Here is a 19,259-nt window from a genome sequence, read left to right as displayed (position 1 = left end):
CGATGAAAACTTGAGAGTTGTACCCATGTTGTCAAACAACCCTCTCCAAAACAAACTCGTCATCTGTGGATCACGGTCACTAATGATAGACGTAGGCAAGCCATGATACTTGAAGATGTTCGCCATGAACAACTTCACCATATGATCCACTTTAATTGTCTTCCTCACGGGAATGAAATGTGCCTGCTTATTGAACCTGCATATGATAGTCCAGATGCCATCATTTCCCGTTTGAGTCCGTGGAAGATCAAATACAAAATCCATGGCAATGCTCTCCCAAGGTCTATCCGGAATAGGTAAAGGCTGTAATAACCCTGGTGACTTCTGACGGTCAAACTTTACCTTCTGACATACGATGCATTGCCTCACAAGGGCATCAACATCTCTTCTCAAGGTTGGCCAATAAAAGAAAGTCTCCACTGCTTTGACCGTGACGTCAATTCCTCTATGACCTGCATACGGTGGAGCATGACTTTCAATCATAACCTTGAGTCGCAATGGCCTGGTAACACACAGTCTGCCATGCATCAATAAAAACCCATCTCTGAGAGTGTAATGCTCATGCCGCTGACCCTCAGACATCTGATCATACAACTTTTCAAAGTCCTCATCATGGGCATACTGCTCTTTCATTTCATCAAGCTCATGATGATAAGCAAGTGAAACTGCAGAGACCTGTGGCTTGCGTGACAAAGCATCTGCCACTACATTCTTTTTGCCTTCCACATGCACAATCTGGAAGTGAAACATTGACAAAAAGTTTGCCCAACGCATATGCTTCTCTGAAAGCTTAGTCTGCGTGAGGAAATATCGCAAGGTCTGATGATCTGTCTGCACAGTGAAATCAGCTCCAAGCAAGTAGTGTTTCCATGTAGAAAGAGCGTGAATTACAGCCAACATCTCTTTCTCATACACCTGTAAATGCTTCTCGGCATCTTGCAAAACTCTACTCTCATAGGCTATGACATGTCCCTCTTGCATGAGAACTGCACCAATGCTACTTCCACATGCATCACACTGGACAACAAAAGCCTTTCGGAGGTCCGGTAACACCAATACTGGGTCCGAAGTAAGCTTTTCTTTGAGCTTTTTGAATGCTGTAATTTCCCGATCAGCCCATCTAAACGGAGTTGCTTTCTTCGTCAAAGCATGAAGAGGTGAAGCAATTTCAGCAAAGTGCCGTATGTAACGCCTGTAATAGGAACACAATCCTAGAAAGCTGCGTACATCATGCACGGTCCTCAAAGCTGGCCAATTAAGTATTGCTTCCACCTTTGCTGGATCCATACGGACTCCATGACCAGACACAATATGCCCCAAGAAATGTATGTCCTGCAAGAAAAACTCACTCTTCTTGCCATTAACCACCAATCTATGGTTTCGGAGTTCTGCAAACACAATGGCCAAATGCCTTCTATGCTCTTCCTCAGTTTGTGAATGCACAATCATATCATCAAAGAATGTGCCCACAAACTCTCTATGAGGCCTGAAAATCCTGTCCATCATTCTGTTAAATGTGGCAGGCGCATTCGTTAAACCAAAGGGCATAACCAAGAACTCATACAACCCAAACGTGGTTCGGAATGCTGTCTTATGCACATCCTCGGGTCTGATGCGTATCTGATGATACCCGCTTTTCAAGTCAATACGACTAAAAACTGTGGAGCCCTGTAAGCGGTCCAAGATGTCATCGATCCTCGGTATGGGGAATCGATTCTTGATGGTATTCTTATTCAGCGCCCTGTAATCTATACACATGCGCCAAGAACAATCCTTCTTCTGCACTAAGAGCACAGGTGAGCAAAAGGGTGATGAGCTAGGCTGAATCAACCCCTTATTCAATAGCTCCTGCACCTGACTCATAATCTCTTCCTGTTGGGCTGCACTAACACGATACGGCGGTCTATTCGGTGGAGTACTACCAGGAATCAGATCTATGGCATGATCTTCTGGCCTCTCAGGAGGTAATTCTCCTGGCAATGACTCGGAAAAACAGTCTTGAAACCCACTTAAGAAATCAGCCCTGTCCTTATCTAACATTGACAAATTAGACTTAGACTCATCATCCTGTGCATCCTTTACATAAATCAAGTACGCGGAAAGATGCTTTTTCATTACTGATGAAATCGCCGAAGCGGATACAATAGGAACAGATTCCCCTTTGAGTTTTACATCCAATACATGCTCTTTCCCTCTATGAGTCAGAGTAATTTTCCTATTGTAAGTATCCACCACCGCATGTACCCTGTGGCACCATGGCATCCCCAACAAAACATCACAGCCATCCAAAGGCATGATGAAGAACTCTTCGCTGTCCACATAACCCTGCAAATGAAGCCGAAGCTTCCCAATGATAGGAGTAACGGGTTCTGCATACCCTGGACAAGCCATATTAGCCTCATGTAACGGCCCCATCTCCTCTGCGCGAATCCCCAATCGGCCAGCCAAATCTGGTGAAATGAAGTTGGCTCTAGCACCTGTGTCAAAGAAGATCAAAGCATTCTGATCTCTCACTTTGCCCCATGCCCTGCACAACTCTGTAGCTTCACCACCTAGCTGCTCCCCCACAAGATCAGGAACTAAGCCTGCAGAAGGCTTTGGTTTCTTTGGCTTGGGCTCTCCTTTATTGTCAGGGTCCTTTTTGGACGTTCTTTTGGGACAATTGAATGACATATGCCCCTCTTCAGTACAGTAAAAACACTTTTGAGCATCTCTCAAAGCCTGTCTTTCCTCAGAAGTCCTTTTGGGCATTGGCAACTTCTTATACTTTGTCTCTGAAGACCCTTTAGCATCACGAGAAGCATGCCCAAATTTTTCAGCTTTCTTGCTCAATTTCTTACTGCCTTTAAACCCAGATGAACCACCTGTGAGTAACGCATTAGCTGTCATAGCATTTTCAATCATCTGTGACATGTTCGTTACTCTTGTCTTTATACAATAATCTCGTACCTCCTTGGGCAGCCCACAACAATACTTCTCTACCTGCTCAGATAATGGCACGGCACGATAAGAAGTCACTGGGAGTAGAGCTTCCCAAAACTTCTTGTTATAATCCTCCAAACTATCACACTTTGAAGCATCCAGCTTGTGCCATGCGGTCATAACATCCACCTCAAATGTAGATGTGAGCCATACGGAAGAGAAAACCTGTTTGAATTGAACCCATGTGGTGGGTGCTATGCCCTGCAAAAGAAGAGTAGACCACCACTGCAAAGCATTGCCCTTGAGAAAAGTAGCAGCTTTCCTCACCTTTGAGGACTCTGTGTAATTTCCACCAGAAAAAGCAGCATCAAACTGCTGTAAAAAGGTAAGTGCCTTCAATTTATCCTTGGCCCCACTGAAAGTGTCAAACTTCACTGCAGCTCCTCCTTCCTTGTAATCCTTCGCCTTTCCCATAGGCGTTAGATTATCATATGGAAGTGGTTTTGTGAGATTGCTGCCCCCAACATTCATACCCATCATTGGGTCAACATTTCCCATTCCAACACCAGGCATACCATACATCCCAGCCATGTTTCCATACATTCCATTATGCATACCTGGCTGCATGCCACCAAACATATTGCCTTGCATCCCAGGTTGCATGCCTCCAAACACATTTCCTTGCATACCGGACTGCATACCACCATACATATTCCCTTGCATGCCAGGCTGAAAATTGGCTCCAAAAGGCCCATACATACCCATGCCTCCCTGAGGGTATCCCCCAGTCATGGATTGAAATACCGAGCCACCACCAAAATAACCTGGATGCATGTTCTGCTGAGGAATAGGTGGCTGTCCATAGAAGGAACTCTGTGGGTTAGCACCAAAAGCATGCTGCATATTCGGAAACTGTGCAGGAGATGGATCCTGTGGAGTGGTACCACTATGACCTTGAGAAAGATTCTTTGAACGAACCTTCTTCTTCTTTTTCTGGGGCTCTTAGCGGGGCTCTGTGCGAGATCTTAAAAATTCAGCAAATCTCTCACTCTGTGTGAGCTGCATAAAAGTATCCATAACACTAGCCAAGCGATCTTTGAACCGAGCATCATCATCCTCTTTACCATGCACATCTTCTGGCTGTGTTACATCCTCATAAGGCTCAACATCTGCAGCCTGTTCTCCTGCAAAAATATCCTCAGATACATCTCTTTCAGGAGAAGTCTCTTGCTCTTCTTCTTCATGATAGAAGTACTCATCCTCTGTATCAGACATGATTGCTGAATTTTCAGCGATGGCTTTCTTCAAAGCAACCACGAGCTCACCCCCTTCAGAAAGTTGATGATTGGTCCCGGCAACGGAACCTTGAAACCGGCCTCTGATAGAAAACCAGAGTGCGGTAAGAGCAATCACCCGTCCACTTGTAGTCTAGATAAGAAACAAAAACACAGATTGGAGCTAGAGTGCCCAAATCTGAAAACACAGCGACACCTGTTGGCCCCAAAGCTTGGCGCCCCTTGCGGTATTTCTTTATTCAATTAAAAAATAATATGTATGGCTGAGTACAACACAAAGACCAGCCAAGAGTCTACACCTGTAAGTCCAATCTGACGGCCCACAAATCCTTCTCAGCACAGAGGATCTATGCACACAGATCTGTGTCCTCAAGCAACACACTGTGCCTCCCTCTGATCAGCCAAGTTCACAAAGCAGGCCAGCCATGGGCTTACATCTGGCATAACTCAAGAGCATGATACATCTTCTCAGCTCAAACATACATGTGCTGTTCAATCTCTGTCTTAATTCCTTGTCAATCTGCCATACCCCTCCTCTCACAAGGAGCCAGATAACACATACCTGTAGCAGACATCAAGCAGTAGAAAGAGAGATGGATGAACAGTAACAGAGCTTACCAAGTTCAGCTCGTGAAACAACACTGGAGGAAGCAACAGCACCAATCTGTGCTTGCACTTGCCTGTATCCTCCTCCTGATGCTCACTCTTATGCTGTCCTTGAAAAGTACAGATCTGAAAATCAGCACTGTACCCGTTTGTACCGCCTCGGGATACGTGCCAGGCGTTGTACTTGCATAAACAGCCTGCTGTCCACTTCTGTACCTGCCTGAATCAGCATACACAGTTCTGTCCAGCACCCTGAAAAGCGCCGCCTGCACCAGTACTTGCTGTATCTGACTGCCCGTACACTGTACGGCAGTCGTACAGTAGGGTATGGGCTGTTGTACCTGCTGGTACAGTCTGTCCAGACCTGTGCGCAGAGTATTCCAGCAGCAGTACCTGTGCGCAGCCAGCAACAGAGGAGAAAGAGAGAAAGAGCTTGCACAGTTCTGGCCGTACAGTGCTGTACGGCTGATTCCCTCAGAAAAACAGCAACAATCCATAGCAAAACAGCCGCCTTCTCCTTTCTCTTGAGCTTTTCCACGCTAGGATAACATGCGCATGAAGGAACTCCCCTTTTGCTACACGATTCCCCAAAAAGGGAAGAGAGAGAGAGAAGAGAGAGAAAACTCCTCCCCAATTTAATCCCTAGGGCCCCAAACTTTAATAAGTTCCTAGGGCCACTAAGGCCTAGGGGCAAACTCCAATAAACATTAAAACTTAATGTTTTTAGTTCCCCCCCTTCACACCTAGGGATATCCACACATCTTAAACACTGTCCGGGCACCCCCCATGTGAATCATAAAATATTCTGACTCTGCAACCACCATGCCCACACTTGTCCTGCTCCATTTTCACAGGGCCATGACACTGGTCCCACACTGGCAGGCATATTGATCCCCATACTACTTTATGGAGATGACATCGTCCTCCTCTCAGACTCAGCCGAAGGGCTTCAGAGATAGTTGGATGCCTTACATGACTTTTGCAACAGTGGGACCTCTCTATTAACCTTGGTAAAACCAAGGTAATGGTCTTCAATACCTCTCGCCCCGTCACATCCAGATTGAGCTTCACATATAGAGGGGATCCTATGGAGATTGTCTCATCCTATGTCTACCTTGGTGTCACTTTCAATGGTTCTCAGTATACGGGCTCTGCATGGACCGCCTACCTCCCCTTCAGTATAGTTTGGACTCTCCTTTTTTCCGGCTGTCTCACGAGGATACCAACCGGGTTATCCGGTCAGATCTTCTTAGCCTCTACACACATTGCACATGGATCACACCCCCGGAGCTCCCCATGAAGATGCACTTTTACAGAGACCACTTCTTCACACTCGATTCATCCAGCAGCCGGGCTACTTGAGTGTTCACATGTCCCATGCCATGTGGATTTCCCCACCGACTCAAAGTTGAGGCAGGTAGAGCTGAGCGCATCTTCAGAGCCGGGAAGCTCGTACGGACACCCAGAGAGGAGAGGATCTGCCGACTATGCCAAACAGAGGTCGAGACGGAGGAGCATTACATATGCCGCTGCCCAGTATACTATGAGATCCGCGGAAGGTTTCACTGTCTATTTCATGAGGGATTCGGTCCACTCTCCAGGATCATTGACTTCCAGGACCAGCGTTTCCTGGGCCTCTTCCTGCTTGAGCTCCGCAGACACAGGGACACCTTCTTGAGAGACAGGCCCCAGCCACCCCACCCCCTCTCTCGGCAGCCAACCATCACCAGTTTCTTCCAGACCCAGGAGGTGGAGAACACCGACATAGTGGATCTTGTGGACCCTCCACGAGCTGCTCTGGACCTACCTCGCCCGAGAAGAGTTACCTCCGACCGAGCCTCTGCACTCCAACGTGCCCGACACCCTCGACCCCCCCGTCGGCCACGATCACCTCATTAGCTCCAAATCCAGGACATGCTCCACCACCATTGAGCTACCTTTCCACGTGACATAGCTGAGGGAGACCTCTCGGCCATACCCCATGCTTGACATTTTGGAGAGTGGTATACCATCTACTCGGAGCTGATGTTGCTCCCATGTTTTTATGTTCTTAGTATTCCATCACGAGTTTCCATGGACAGTTTTGTATCACCCCAGTGAGATAGCTATATTTATGTTTTCATTCTGTTTTATTTTCCATTCCATGATGAGATATGGCATGGACATTATTGTACCACTCTGGTCTCATAGGCCCATTGGGTCTTTAGTGGACGCTTAATATATCTTTCTTTCTCCCTATAGCTTAATGCAAGTCGCTTTCTTTTTCATTTCAAATTCTATCCCTACCCCGTTTTTTGCGTTTTGTATTTTACAGTCCCCTTTTTCTACGTTTTTCATTCCCATACCTCTCTCCCTACGCTTCTTTTTTTGCGTTTGTATTCTGCCCTGCTCCGTTTTTTACGTTTTGTATTTTGCAACCCCCTTTTCTTGCGTTTTTCATTCCCAACCTTCTCTCCCGCAGCTTAATGCAAATTTCATTTATCTTTTTGCGGTTTGTATTCTACAGGCCCCTTTTTTGCGTTTTTCATTCCCAACCCTCTCCCCCTGTAGCTTAACGCAAGTCACATTTTTTGTGTTTTGTATTCTGTCACTACTCCATTGTTTGCGTTTTGTATTCTATAGCCCCTTTTTTTGCATTTTTCATTCCCAACCCTCAATTCCTGCACTTTTTTGCGTTTTATATACTCCATTTTTTGCGTTTTGTATTCTGTAGTCCCCCTTTTTCTACGTTTTCCATTCCCAACCCTCTCACCTTGCAGCTTAACGCAAGTCATTTTTTTCTTTTGCGATTTGTATTCTTGTTTCTACGTTTTTCATTCCCAGTCATCTCCTTGCGCCTTTTTTTTGCGTTTTGTATTCTATAGCCCTCTTTTTCTACGTTTTTCATTCCCATCCCTCTCTCCCTGCAGCTTAACGCAAGTCACTTTTTCTTTTTTGCGTTTTGTATTCTGTTCCTACCCCATTTTTTGCGCTTTGTATTCTGCAACCCCCTTTTTTCTACGTTTTTCATTCCCATCCCTCTCTCCTTGCACATTTTCTTTTTGGATTTTGTATTCTGTCTTTTTGCGTTTTGTGTTCTGTAGTCCCCTTTTTCTGTGTTTTTCATTACTAGCCCTCTCTCGCTATAGCTTAACACAAGTCACTTTTTTTTTTGCGTTTTGTATTCTGTCCCTACCATGTTTTTGTGTTTTGTATTCTGTAGCCCCCTTTTTCTGCATTTTCCATTCCCAACCCTCTCTCCTTTGCAGCTTAACGCAAGTCGCAAATATTTTTGTGTTTTCTATCCCTATCCCATTTTTTGCTTTTTGTATCTTGTAGCCCCCTTTTTTGCGTTTTTCATTCCCATCCCTCTCTCCCTGCAGCTTAACGCAAGTTGCATTTTTTCCTTGGTGTTTTTTATTATGAACCTACCACGTTTTTTTGCGTTTCGTATTTTGCAGCCCCCTTTTTTCTACGATTTTCATTCCCAAACCTCTCTTCTTGCAGCTTAACGCAAATAGCTTTTTTGCGTTTTGTATATTGTCCCTCCCCCATTTTTTGCATTTTGTATTCTGCAGCCCCCATTTTCATTCCCAGCCCTCTCTCCTGCAGCTTAAACATAAGTCGCTTTTTTTTTAGTTTTGTATTCTGTCTCTATCCTGTTTTTTACGTTTTGTATTTTGCAGCCCCCGTTTTTCATTCCCAGCCCCTTCTCCTTGTAGCTTAATGCAAGTCACTTTTTTTTTTGCGCTTTGTATTCTGTCCTACCCCATTTTTTTGCGTTTTCTATTCTGCAGCCTCCTTTTTTCAACGTTTTTCATTCCCAACCTCCTCTCCTTGTGCTTTTTTTTTTTGCGTTCTCTATTCTATCCCTACCCCATTTTTTGTGTTTTGTATTTTGCAGCCCTCTTTTTTGCATTTTCCATTCCCAACCCTTTCTTCCTACAGCTTAACGCAAGTCACATTTTTTTTTAAACGTTGTCACTCCTCAAATTTTGAGTTCCGTAACACCATGGTGCAGATACTAGAGAAGATGTCCCTCCCCCATTTCTCTCGTATCGAAAGAGGATGGGGTAGAGATTTCTAGAGTCACGGGCCGAGATATTTCTTCATCCGAGCGGATCGAGTTGGGAACCTTACCACCGAGCAGATTCGTTGGATTGAAAAGTTGAAGATGGTCCGTTTATTGGTTCATGGGTACTCCCAGGCCCGACTCCTCTGTGACTATAGATGGTATTCACATACCACAGGACCGTTGGGTGTATGACCGAGTGATGCAGGTCTGCAGGTCTTACCTACCGCGACAGAGTAGCCGTGTTGGGACCTAGCCCAATCCAAAGTCTACCACCCTTACCATCAGTTTTTCAAGTCTTAGAAACTACAGCGGAACCCCCATACTTCACCTATGTAGACCGCTCTACCCTTATGTCATAGTCGAGCTTAGGAATTTCCCTTCATGACGAATAAGACTAATTATATTAGTCTCAAATCTTTGTAATAAAACTTGTCCTTGTAAATATTTGGGAAATAAAATGATTTCAATGTTTTACTTTCAAAAAAGCTTAAGCATTGTGCAAAGTATGAATCTTGTAATCTCAAAAATTTAATCTTACAATGATGGACAGGACGATCAGACTCCACTTCCCAATGCGCTTTACACCAATATCCAAGAGAGGAAGCTCCTGCTCAAGCAAATGCAACCTCCCTCCTTTAAGGGAGAAGGTTCAAAGATTGAGAAGGATGCTGAAGTTTGGATTGAAGCAATGGACGATTATTTCTCTACTGCCAGTACTGGAGCAGCAAATCAGTCTATGCTTGCATGGTTTCGCCTCACCGGAGATGCTAAACACTAGTGGAAACAATGGTGTCGTGACAAGGGAGTCACCGAGCATTCTCAAACGTGGGAAGACATCAAGCAAGCTGTGAAGGAAAGATATCTTCCCCCATCCCATGAGTCCATAAAGATGAATGAGTTTTTTAGTCTCAGGCGGTGCAGCTTAACTCTCGAAGACTACTATTCCAAATTTATCACTCTTCGGAAGTATGCCCCAGCCCCAGCTATGACTACTTCCCAACAAGTGACTCATTTCTGCCAAGGTTTAAATGAACCCTTAGATTCCCGCCTCGAAGCAATGAGGCCAAGTACGTTACAGGACACTCTCATACAAGCAAAGCCTCTTGTGAAAGAACTAAGGACCGACAAAGCTAAGCCTCAAAAGAGATCTTACCCTGAGGCAAACCCTAAAGATCAGCCCTACAAGAAACCCCAACAGAGTTTTCTCTGCTACAACCGAGGGGTGACAAAGCAACTCTTTTGTTCCCCGCTTGTATGTTGCTTCTTCCAGAGAAGGCCCTCTGTGTTTTGAATGCAATGAGCCGGGACACTTTAGGACCAACTGTCCCAAGCAGGCAACATTTTTTCCCCAAGGTGGCAAAGCAAATCAAGGCCGTGGAACCCCTATCCACCAAGGTGCAAGAGGTGGTGGACGTGGCAGAGGCCGCGGAGAAGCAGTTGCTAGAACCGCCTGCACTGTAAGTGAAGAAGCAACCTTGGAAATGGCTGAGAAGAGCATGCCACCGTCCATGCGGCGGTAGAACATCAAGGTCCGAATCAACAATTTGGTGTAATCCAAATCCCAGCCACTCATCGCGGTAAGCCATTCCAGCTTTTGATTGATTGTGGCAGTACCCATTCATTTCTTTCTCCTAGGTGTTTGCAAAAATTAAACTTGGGTCGAAAAACAGCTAGAAGAATGATTGTAGAGTTAGCTAGTGGAAAAGAAGTAGTATCTTGCCACTGTGTAGAAAACCTTGATTTTGAGCTGGGTAATGAGCAAACTCATGGCCACTTTAGAGTCCTGCCATTAGGAATTTATGATGGAATCCTTGGGATAAACAAGTTAATTACAAACAAAGCTAGCATTCACTGTAACCAGGGGAGTATCACTTTTGAAAATGAGAATGGCCAAGTAGTATCCATTCAGAAAAAAACAGGTAAACCTAAATCTAGGGTAGTCAAGGCAAAACACCTTCTCAAGGGAGCACGTAAGAGACAAGTTGTTTTCCTAGTCAAGCTCAACAAAGCCATTGAACCTAGTAATCAACCCTATTACACTACCATCTCCCATCAACATGGGGTTCTTTGATGAAAAAAAAACACACACAAAATATGAAAACTGCAGTATGCACAGAAAAAACAGCAAGTTTTTTTTTAACACATACCGTTCTTCGACCTCTTCTTCTCTACCTACCGACTTGCTCATTCACGAGGTATGCTCTGATACCACTGTCAAATCCCCACGGATCCCCTCGTGATCGATCTTGGTTCGAAGCTCGAATCCTGCAAACAAACGAACAACAAACAAGCAAGGGGGTGCAGGCCTGACTCACCTCCCAACCATGACAGCCGTGGGCGAGCCCACAGTCTTGGCTGTCCCCACCGAGCCACGAGCTGAGCTAACTAGGTTGACGTACCGACCAATCTCCTCCTCGCGACGTCCCATACCGCCACGAAGCTGCCCTCGCGGGCCTCGAGACTGCTGCCGGCCTCGGCTGCATAAAGCAGGTGCACGTCTACACTAGATCCAGGCTCCAAGACCATAGAGCTCTCACAAACTCGCGAGACTCTCTATAATACAATAACTAACCTTGGCCACCCTTTTATAGGCTCTTGGCCGGTCATCTGGCGTCCACACTTGGCCGCCCGCCCGTCCATACTTGGGTGCCCGCCCGTTAGTATATCCCTAACTCAGCTCGTCAATCAGCCTGCCTAGTTCCAAGCTTCCCCAAGCCTTAAAACTAGTCTTGCATGCGTATAGCACACGGTAGATACCCACTGTGCACATGACAATCTGGCCCAACATATTTCCGGAAAAGACTCACATGAAATGCATTGTGAATCTTCCAATGACTAGGGAAAGCAAGCCTGTATGACACTTCATTGATCTTTTGAATCACCTTTAAGAATCCATAATAGCGAGGAAAAAGCTTAGGATATGATCTTTCTCGTCCTGGCCTCTTCCGAAGCCTAGCTTTCTCAAATTTCAGCAAAACCCAATCACCTTCTTTGACTTGCATGTCCCTTCTATGCTTGTCAGCAGCCATTTTATGCTTATCTTGTGACCTTGCAATGGCTGTCCGTACCTGAGCAAAGGCTACATCCAAGTCACGAACATACTCCTCAGCTACAAAAATCTCATCTTTTGTACGAAGGATGGGTGGCAATACCACTCTGCCATAAATAATCTCAAACGGGGCCTTTCCCGTGGAGGCATGGATCGTATTGTTGTAGGCAAACTCAACAAGTGGAACATACTTCTCCCATGCAGTCTTTTGATCTGCCACATAACACTTCAACAAATCCAACACAGCTGAATTTGCAGCTTCACTTTGGCCATCCGTTTGGGGATAATAAGCTAATGAAAACTCAAGTTTAGTGCCCATCTTATCAAATAAAGCCCTCCAGAAGTGGCTCGTATTCCGGGGATCTCTATCCCCAACAATGGATTTAGGCATACCATGATGTTTGAAAATATTAGCAAGAAAAAACTTCACCATATGATCAACTTTAATGGTTTTCTTGACGGGCAAGAAATGAGCTTGCTTGCTAAACCTGTCCACAATGGTCCAAATAGCATCATTCCCATGCTGGGATTTAGGCAAGTCCATAATAAAATCCATAGTAATACTTTCCCATGGTTGCGAGGGAATAGGTAATGTTGGCAAGTAATACATGCACGTACATATGTCTCAATGTCCTTACGCATGCTTGGCCAAAAGAAATATCTCTCAATCATGCGTGTAGTAGGCATGATACCTCTATGACTAGCGTAAGGTGGAGCGTGACATTCGTCCATAACTTTTGGATGCATATCCTTCACCACACATAAGCAGTTATCCTTCATAAGATAACCCTCTATGATCACATAAGAGGCATGTGAGTGACCAGTCATCAAATCAGTCCATATATGACAAAAATCAACATCCAAATGATACAAATCTCGCATAGCAAATAAGTCTCCATGAGAGGCCACTGAAACTGCAGCCACATAAGGCCTCCTAGATAATGCATCTGCCACCACATTTTTCTTTCCCGGTGTATGGACAATTTGAAAATGAAACATGGAAAGAAAGTTTGCCATTCTCATCTGCTTCTCTGAAAGCTTTGTTTGAGATAGAAAATATCACAAGCTTTGATGATCTGTCTTGACTACAAATTCAGCCCCAAGAAGATAATGTTTCCATATCTTTAAGGCATGAATTACAGCCAAGAGCTCTTTCTCATAGATATCCATATGAAGCTCAGCATCATGCAAACGACGGCTCTCATATGCAACTGCATGCCCTTCTTGATTTAGGACAGCTCCTATACAGTCGCCACAAGCATCACATTCCACTATGAATGACCTTTGTAGGTCGGGAACAATCAATACGGGTCCACATATGATAGCATGCTTGAGTTGCAAGAAGGCATCCTGTTCTTTTGGAAAACAACTTTCAAATGGACTCCAAAAGAACAGGATGCCTTCTTGTAACTCAAGCATGCTATCATATGTGGACCCGTATTGATTGTTCCCGACTTACAAAGGTCATTCATAGTGGAATGTGATGCTTGTGGCGACTGTATAGGAGCTGTCCTAAATCAAGAAGGGCATGCAGTTGCATATGAGAGCCGTCGTTTGCATGATGCTGAGCTTCATATGGATATCTATGAGAAAGAGCTCTTGGCTGTAATTCATGCCTTAAAGATATGGAAACATTATCTTCTTGGGGCTGAATTTGTAGTCAAGACAGATCATCAAAGCTTGAGATATTTTCTATCTCAAACAAAGCTTTCGGAGAAGCAGATAAAAATGGCAAACTTTCTTTCCATGTTTCATTTTCAGATTGTCCATACTCCGGGAAAGAAAAATGTGGTGGCAGATGCATTATCCAGGAGGCCTTATGTGGCTACAGTTTCAGTGACCTCTCATGGAGACTTATCTGCTATGTGAGATTTGTATCATTTGGATGCTGATTTTTGTCATATATGGACTGATTTCATGGCTGGTCACTCGCATGCCTCTTATGTGATCATAGAGGGTTATCTTATGAAGGATAACTGCTTATGTGTGGTGAAGGATATGCGTCCAAAAGTTATGGACGAATGTCACGCTCCACCTTACGCTGGTCATAGAGGTATCATGCCTACTACACGCATGATTGAGAGATATTTCTTTTGGCCAAGCATGCGTAGAGACATTGAGGCATATGTACGTGCATGTATTACTTGCCAAAAAGTGAAGTTCGACAGGCAAAAACCTCCAGGTTTGCTTCAGCATTACCTATTCCCTCGCAGCCATGGGAAAGTATTACTATGGATTTTATTATGGACTTGCCTAGATCCAATCATGGGAATGATGCTATTTGGAGCATTGTGGACATGTTTAGCAAGCAAGCAAGCTCATTTCTTGCCCGTCAAGAAAACCATCAAAGTTAATCATATGGTGAAGTTTTTTCTTGCTAATATTTTCAAACATCATGGTATGCCTAAATCCATTGTTGGGGATAGAGATCCCCGGACTACGAGCCTCTTCTGGAGGGCTTTATTTGATAACATGGACACTAAACTTGAATTTTCATCAGCTTATCATCCCCAAACGGATGGCCAAAGTGAAGCTGCAAATTCAGCCGTGTTAGATTTGTTGAAGTGTTATGTGGCAGATCAAAAGACTGCAAGGGAGAAGTATCTTCCACTTGTTGAGTTTGCCTACAACAATACGATCCATGCCTCCATGGGAAAGGCCCCGTTTGAGATTATTTATGGCAGAGTGGTATTGCCACCCATCCTTCGTACAAAAGATGAGATTTTTGCCGTAATGACAAATTTGTGTACCACAGATCCCGGACATTAGGTCCAAGATTCTTAAGGAGTGTCACGACGCCCCTTCTGCTGGACACCCTGGGGTACACAGGACACTATCATTAGTGAAACACACTTTTTATTGGCCGAAGATGAAAGGGTATGTAGAAGATTATGTTCTCAAGTGTCAAATTTGTCAGGCAAATAAAGTTGAACGCTTTAGACGGGCTGGGTTGTTGCATCCTTTTGCAAATCCCAGGTAATAAATGGGAAAGTATTTCCATGGATTTTATTACCGGATTGCCAAGAACACATCAAGGCCATGATTCTATTTGGGTTGTGGTAGATCGCTTGACAAAAATGGCTAGATTTTTACGGACCCAGAAGACTATTATAGCTACGCAATTAGCTCGACAGTTTATCGAGCAATTGTTTAGACTGTACGGGTTACCGCAGGACATAGTCAGTGATAGGGACTCTAAGTTTACGAGTCATTTTTGGAAACTTGTTTTTGAGAAGTTGTGAATTTGAGTTCCTCTGATCATCCTCAATCTGATGGCCAGACTGAAAGAGTGAATCAGATTTTAGAGGATATGCTTCGAGCATATGTATCTAAAAGACAGAGTTCATGGGAGGATTATCTTCCTATGTTAGAATTTGCATATAACAGTACTAAGCATACAAGTACAGGTTTTAGTCCTTTCATGCTTATGTATGGTTTTTAACCTAGATCACCTGTTACAGTAGGATTCTCAGGACTTCAGCATGATGCAGCACGTAATTTTTTGCAAGATATGCAGGAAATATTACAAGTTGTGAAGGAATCTATTAGAAGTGCTCAAGATCGAGACAGGTTTTATTCTAATAGACATCGTTCACCCAGAGAGTTCTCTGAAGGAACGATGGTGTATTTGCGAGTTCCGAAAGACTCCGAGACTTTACGGACAGGTAGATCTCCGAAATTATCCCCTAGATACTGTGGACCATTTCGTGTTACACGACGGATTGATTCAGTTGCATATGAATTGGATTTGCCTTCTCATGTGAAAGTTCATCCTGTATTTCATGTCAGTAGACTTAAGGAAGTACTAGGTGGAGCAGATCAGTTAGTTACTCCTCAAGAAATTATAGATGTCGAGGACATGACATTTGTTCCGCATGAACCTGAAAAGATTCTTGGATTTCATGAAAGAAGATTGCGTAATACGCTTATCCACGGAATACAAGATCAAGTGGAAGGATCGTGTTGAGGAGGACACTACATGGGAGACATTGACTACTCTTCAGAGAGATTACCCTGGCTTTTTAGTGAGCTCAGGAGTGAGCTCTTAGAGGAAGGGGAGTATGTCATGTGCACAGTGTGTATCTACCGTGTGCTACACGCACGCAAGACTAGTTTCGAGGCTTGGGAAAGCTTGGAACTAGGCAAGCTGATTGACGAGCTGAGTTAGGGAAATACTAACAAGCGGGCACCCAAGTATGGACGGGCGGGCGTCCAAGTGTGGACGCCCGATGACCGGCCAAGAGCCTATAAAAGGGTGGCCAAGGTTAGTTATTGTATTATAGAGAGTCTCGCGAGTTTATGAGAGCTCTATGGTCTTGGAGCCTGGATCTAGTGCAGACGTGCACCTGCTTTATGCAGCCGAGGCCGGCAGCAATCTCGAGGCCCGCAAGGGCAGCTTCATGGCGGTATGGGACGTCGCGAGGAGGAGATTGGTCGATACATCTCTCTTTGAAAGGAGGCACTGAGCTTGTTGGATACTCTGATGTTGATTGGGCAGGTGATCAGGATACTCAACGATTCACTCCTGGCTATTGATTCACTCTTGGTTCTCGTCTTATTTCCTAGAGATCCAAGAAGCAGAATACATTTTCATCATCTTCTACTAAGACTGAGTACCATGCTTCTTGATGTACTCTCGGATTATCTGATCCGTATTCTTACGGTCAACCAAAGTGCCTTGGCATTGGCTCGAACTTCATTCTTCCATGGCAAGACTAAACATATTGAGGTCCACTTTCACTTCATTCGTGCTCTGGTCGCCAATAGCATCATTACACTTGAGGATTGTCCTTCTCAGAACAACCTTGCTGATCTCTTCATCAAACATCTTCCTCGAGATACTATTGATGAGCTCCTTACCCGTATGGGAGTCGAATAGCTAAGAGGAGGTGTTGGACATGTCATCTCCAGTCCATTTTATGCCACTTTTTATCCAGATATTCATCTGTGTTATTAGGGATTTTTTCCACATTTTTCAGCTATTTTATAGCTTAGTTTAGGCTTTTTTAGTCATTTTATCATTTGTCCAAACTAGTAGCTTTTTTGCTACAACGGATTGGTTCTACAGATATGTATATAAGCATGGACATTGTTCGTTAAGACACGGAATATACATATTTCTAGAGATCAAACAAGAGAAAGTAGACAGCCAAGATCTGAAATGTATTGAATGAATTGGGTACCGGCCAACATAGCTTATCCAATAGTCCACATAGCTGTCCATAAACCCATATGGCTGAATCATAAGTCCAGAAAGCTGTCCATGAGCCCGTATGGCTGAATCATAGGTCCATAAAGTTGTCCATAAGCTAATATGGCTCAGATACATTACACCATGGCAATAGCAAGTTCCCAATGGCTCAATTTCATGCCCAATGGCAATAGTGTGAGAATATGTGAATATGAAGTGGAAGCAAGTAGCATTATCATGGGGTTTTTGGATGACAGCCCATGTATATGAGAAATTCATGATAAATCTAGAGCATGTGCTCCCCCAAAGCTTGTACATGATATTTTTCTTCTTGGGTAATAAAATACTCCAAGGAGGGGTCATCCCATTCCCGCTTCTATGTGGTGTCAGATGTGCACATCTCTCTTTTACAGCTTTGTGGAATTAAGTGGCATATGTTTAAAGATTGTGGACAATATCCTGTTTAATTGCATTAATGGACAATATCCTTTTTAATTGCATTAATGGTCAAGTGTTTTGTGAAACCCCCGCCTGCTCAGAATTACATTGGTACAAAGTGCTGCGTAGAATATTGATTTAATAAAGCAAAGCCACAAAAAAACAGTTGGATGCCATGTAGGGGCTCACGACACATAAATACAGACTCTCCTTTCCCATCAAGCTCTCACCTCACTACGCAAAGTGCATCTAGGTCCTCAATTGAGTCCTTGAGTGCAACAAAAAATGAAACCATCCACACAACTTCACCGTATACCAACTCTTATGGAAGCACCCAAACACATCCCCGAACCCTCTCGATTACCTGTGTTGAGACTACATATACCTCATAAAAGAGTACTTGATACTCAAGTGCATGGTAGTGGGGTTTTTTTACACACCTCATAAATAAGTACTTGGTAGGCGGTAACACCAGTCAGAAGGACGGCATGGATGGAGAATGCCACATCACTTGCTGCCACAGGAATCAACTGCAAGGACAAACAAAGGGGGGGGTGAAAAAGAGTGGTAAGAGTTAAAACAAGGAGAGAAAAACAGAAGGATGTCATGGAAAGTGCCCCTGCAACCTTCCTGATGCCTCATTTTATATATAGATATGTAATACTCTTTCAAATGGCGTGTGACTCACCTCCGAGGAGCCGTATTTCTCATGATACTGGCGTTGCACGGCAGGGCTAAAATAAAGGCAGGCATTGTAGATCAAGTAGGACGTGTGCTTTGTCAGATTGAGCATCACGAAATCGAAGTTCAAACCCACGACACTGTTCAACACAGATGCCAAATAATTCATCGACTACAATCTCGAATAAAACGATCCAAATTGGTAGAGATCGATGCATCATACTCGCCTTTTCCTTCGGAAATTGAGAATGACCTGAGGGTAGAAGCTGCAGGACCATGCTGCGAAGGCGAACCAGCCCAAGAACTGATACAACACTTGCAGAGGCAGGGAGTGCCACGCCGCCAATGCCTCCCCCATGTGCTCTACCAGCGTAGCCTCTGAAATTACAGGAAATTTTGAGAGCCTGCGAATTCCGAGAGCTCAAGCTTGACTGTCTGTGGTAGCGTTAAAACGATCGCGAATCAAACAAAAGATTGAAAGAAAAATCGACTGTCAAGACGGCTGCCTATATATATTGGCCATCATGTTAATTTAGTTATGAAAGCTATTTTTGGGTGGGTCATTCAAAACGGTCTGGGTTCGAATCCACACAGGGTATCAACCGCCCATAATTCATGGGCAGGCAATCTCGCCCGCCCATACATGGGCGATGGGGTATGTGTAACGAGCCTTAGTAAAACGCCATCAATATGAATTTTTTACATATAAGATATGCATATTTATGTGAATCTCAAGGCTACCTAGGGTCAAAGTAAAATTTGGCCTTCTAATTGAAGGTTGGCCATTTCGCTAAATTCGATTGTATGTAAAAATAGACTACTTTCGAGAGGTCTATTTTGCTTTTTCTATTAATTAGTTTTTTATATACATATATTGTTATTATATAATACAAAAGTATATTTATTTTTACTTTTAATATTTTATATTATTTTATTTTGAATAAGTATAATAATCAACTTTAGATTATTCATAATAGTCATTTTGAACATGCGTGTTTGTTGGCACCCAAGTTTGAGTCTAAA

General features: G+C 44.0%; 1 protein-coding gene across 2 annotated transcripts in view; it reads right to left on the bottom strand.

Moving 5' to 3' along the window:
* The window catches only part of LOC147614556 (PQ-loop repeat family protein / transmembrane family protein), a 101,896-nt gene extending 83,169 nt beyond the window's left edge, over positions 1-18,727 (bottom strand). For both annotated transcript variants that reach the window (XM_086781107.1, XM_086781108.1), the window contains exons 1-3: positions 18,464-18,727; positions 18,244-18,376; positions 17,996-18,085 (exon numbers count right to left, since the gene is read on the bottom strand). In XM_086781107.1, coding sequence (XP_086637233.1) covers positions 17,996-18,085; positions 18,244-18,376; positions 18,464-18,594 — 354 coding nt within the window. In that variant the 5' untranslated portion in view covers positions 18,595-18,727. The remainder of the gene's footprint in view (positions 1-17,995; positions 18,086-18,243; positions 18,377-18,463) is intronic.
* Between the last annotated feature and the right edge of the window lie 532 nt (positions 18,728-19,259).

This window comes from Cibotium barometz, chromosome 42, assembly GCF_041138505.1.
Source record: "Cibotium barometz isolate CiBa-2024 chromosome 42, ASM4113850v1, whole genome shotgun sequence".
NCBI lineage: Eukaryota > Viridiplantae > Streptophyta > Polypodiopsida > Cyatheales > Cibotiaceae > Cibotium > Cibotium barometz.
Note: the sequence above shows the minus strand (reverse complement) of the source record. Positions and strands in the feature narration are given on the sequence as shown.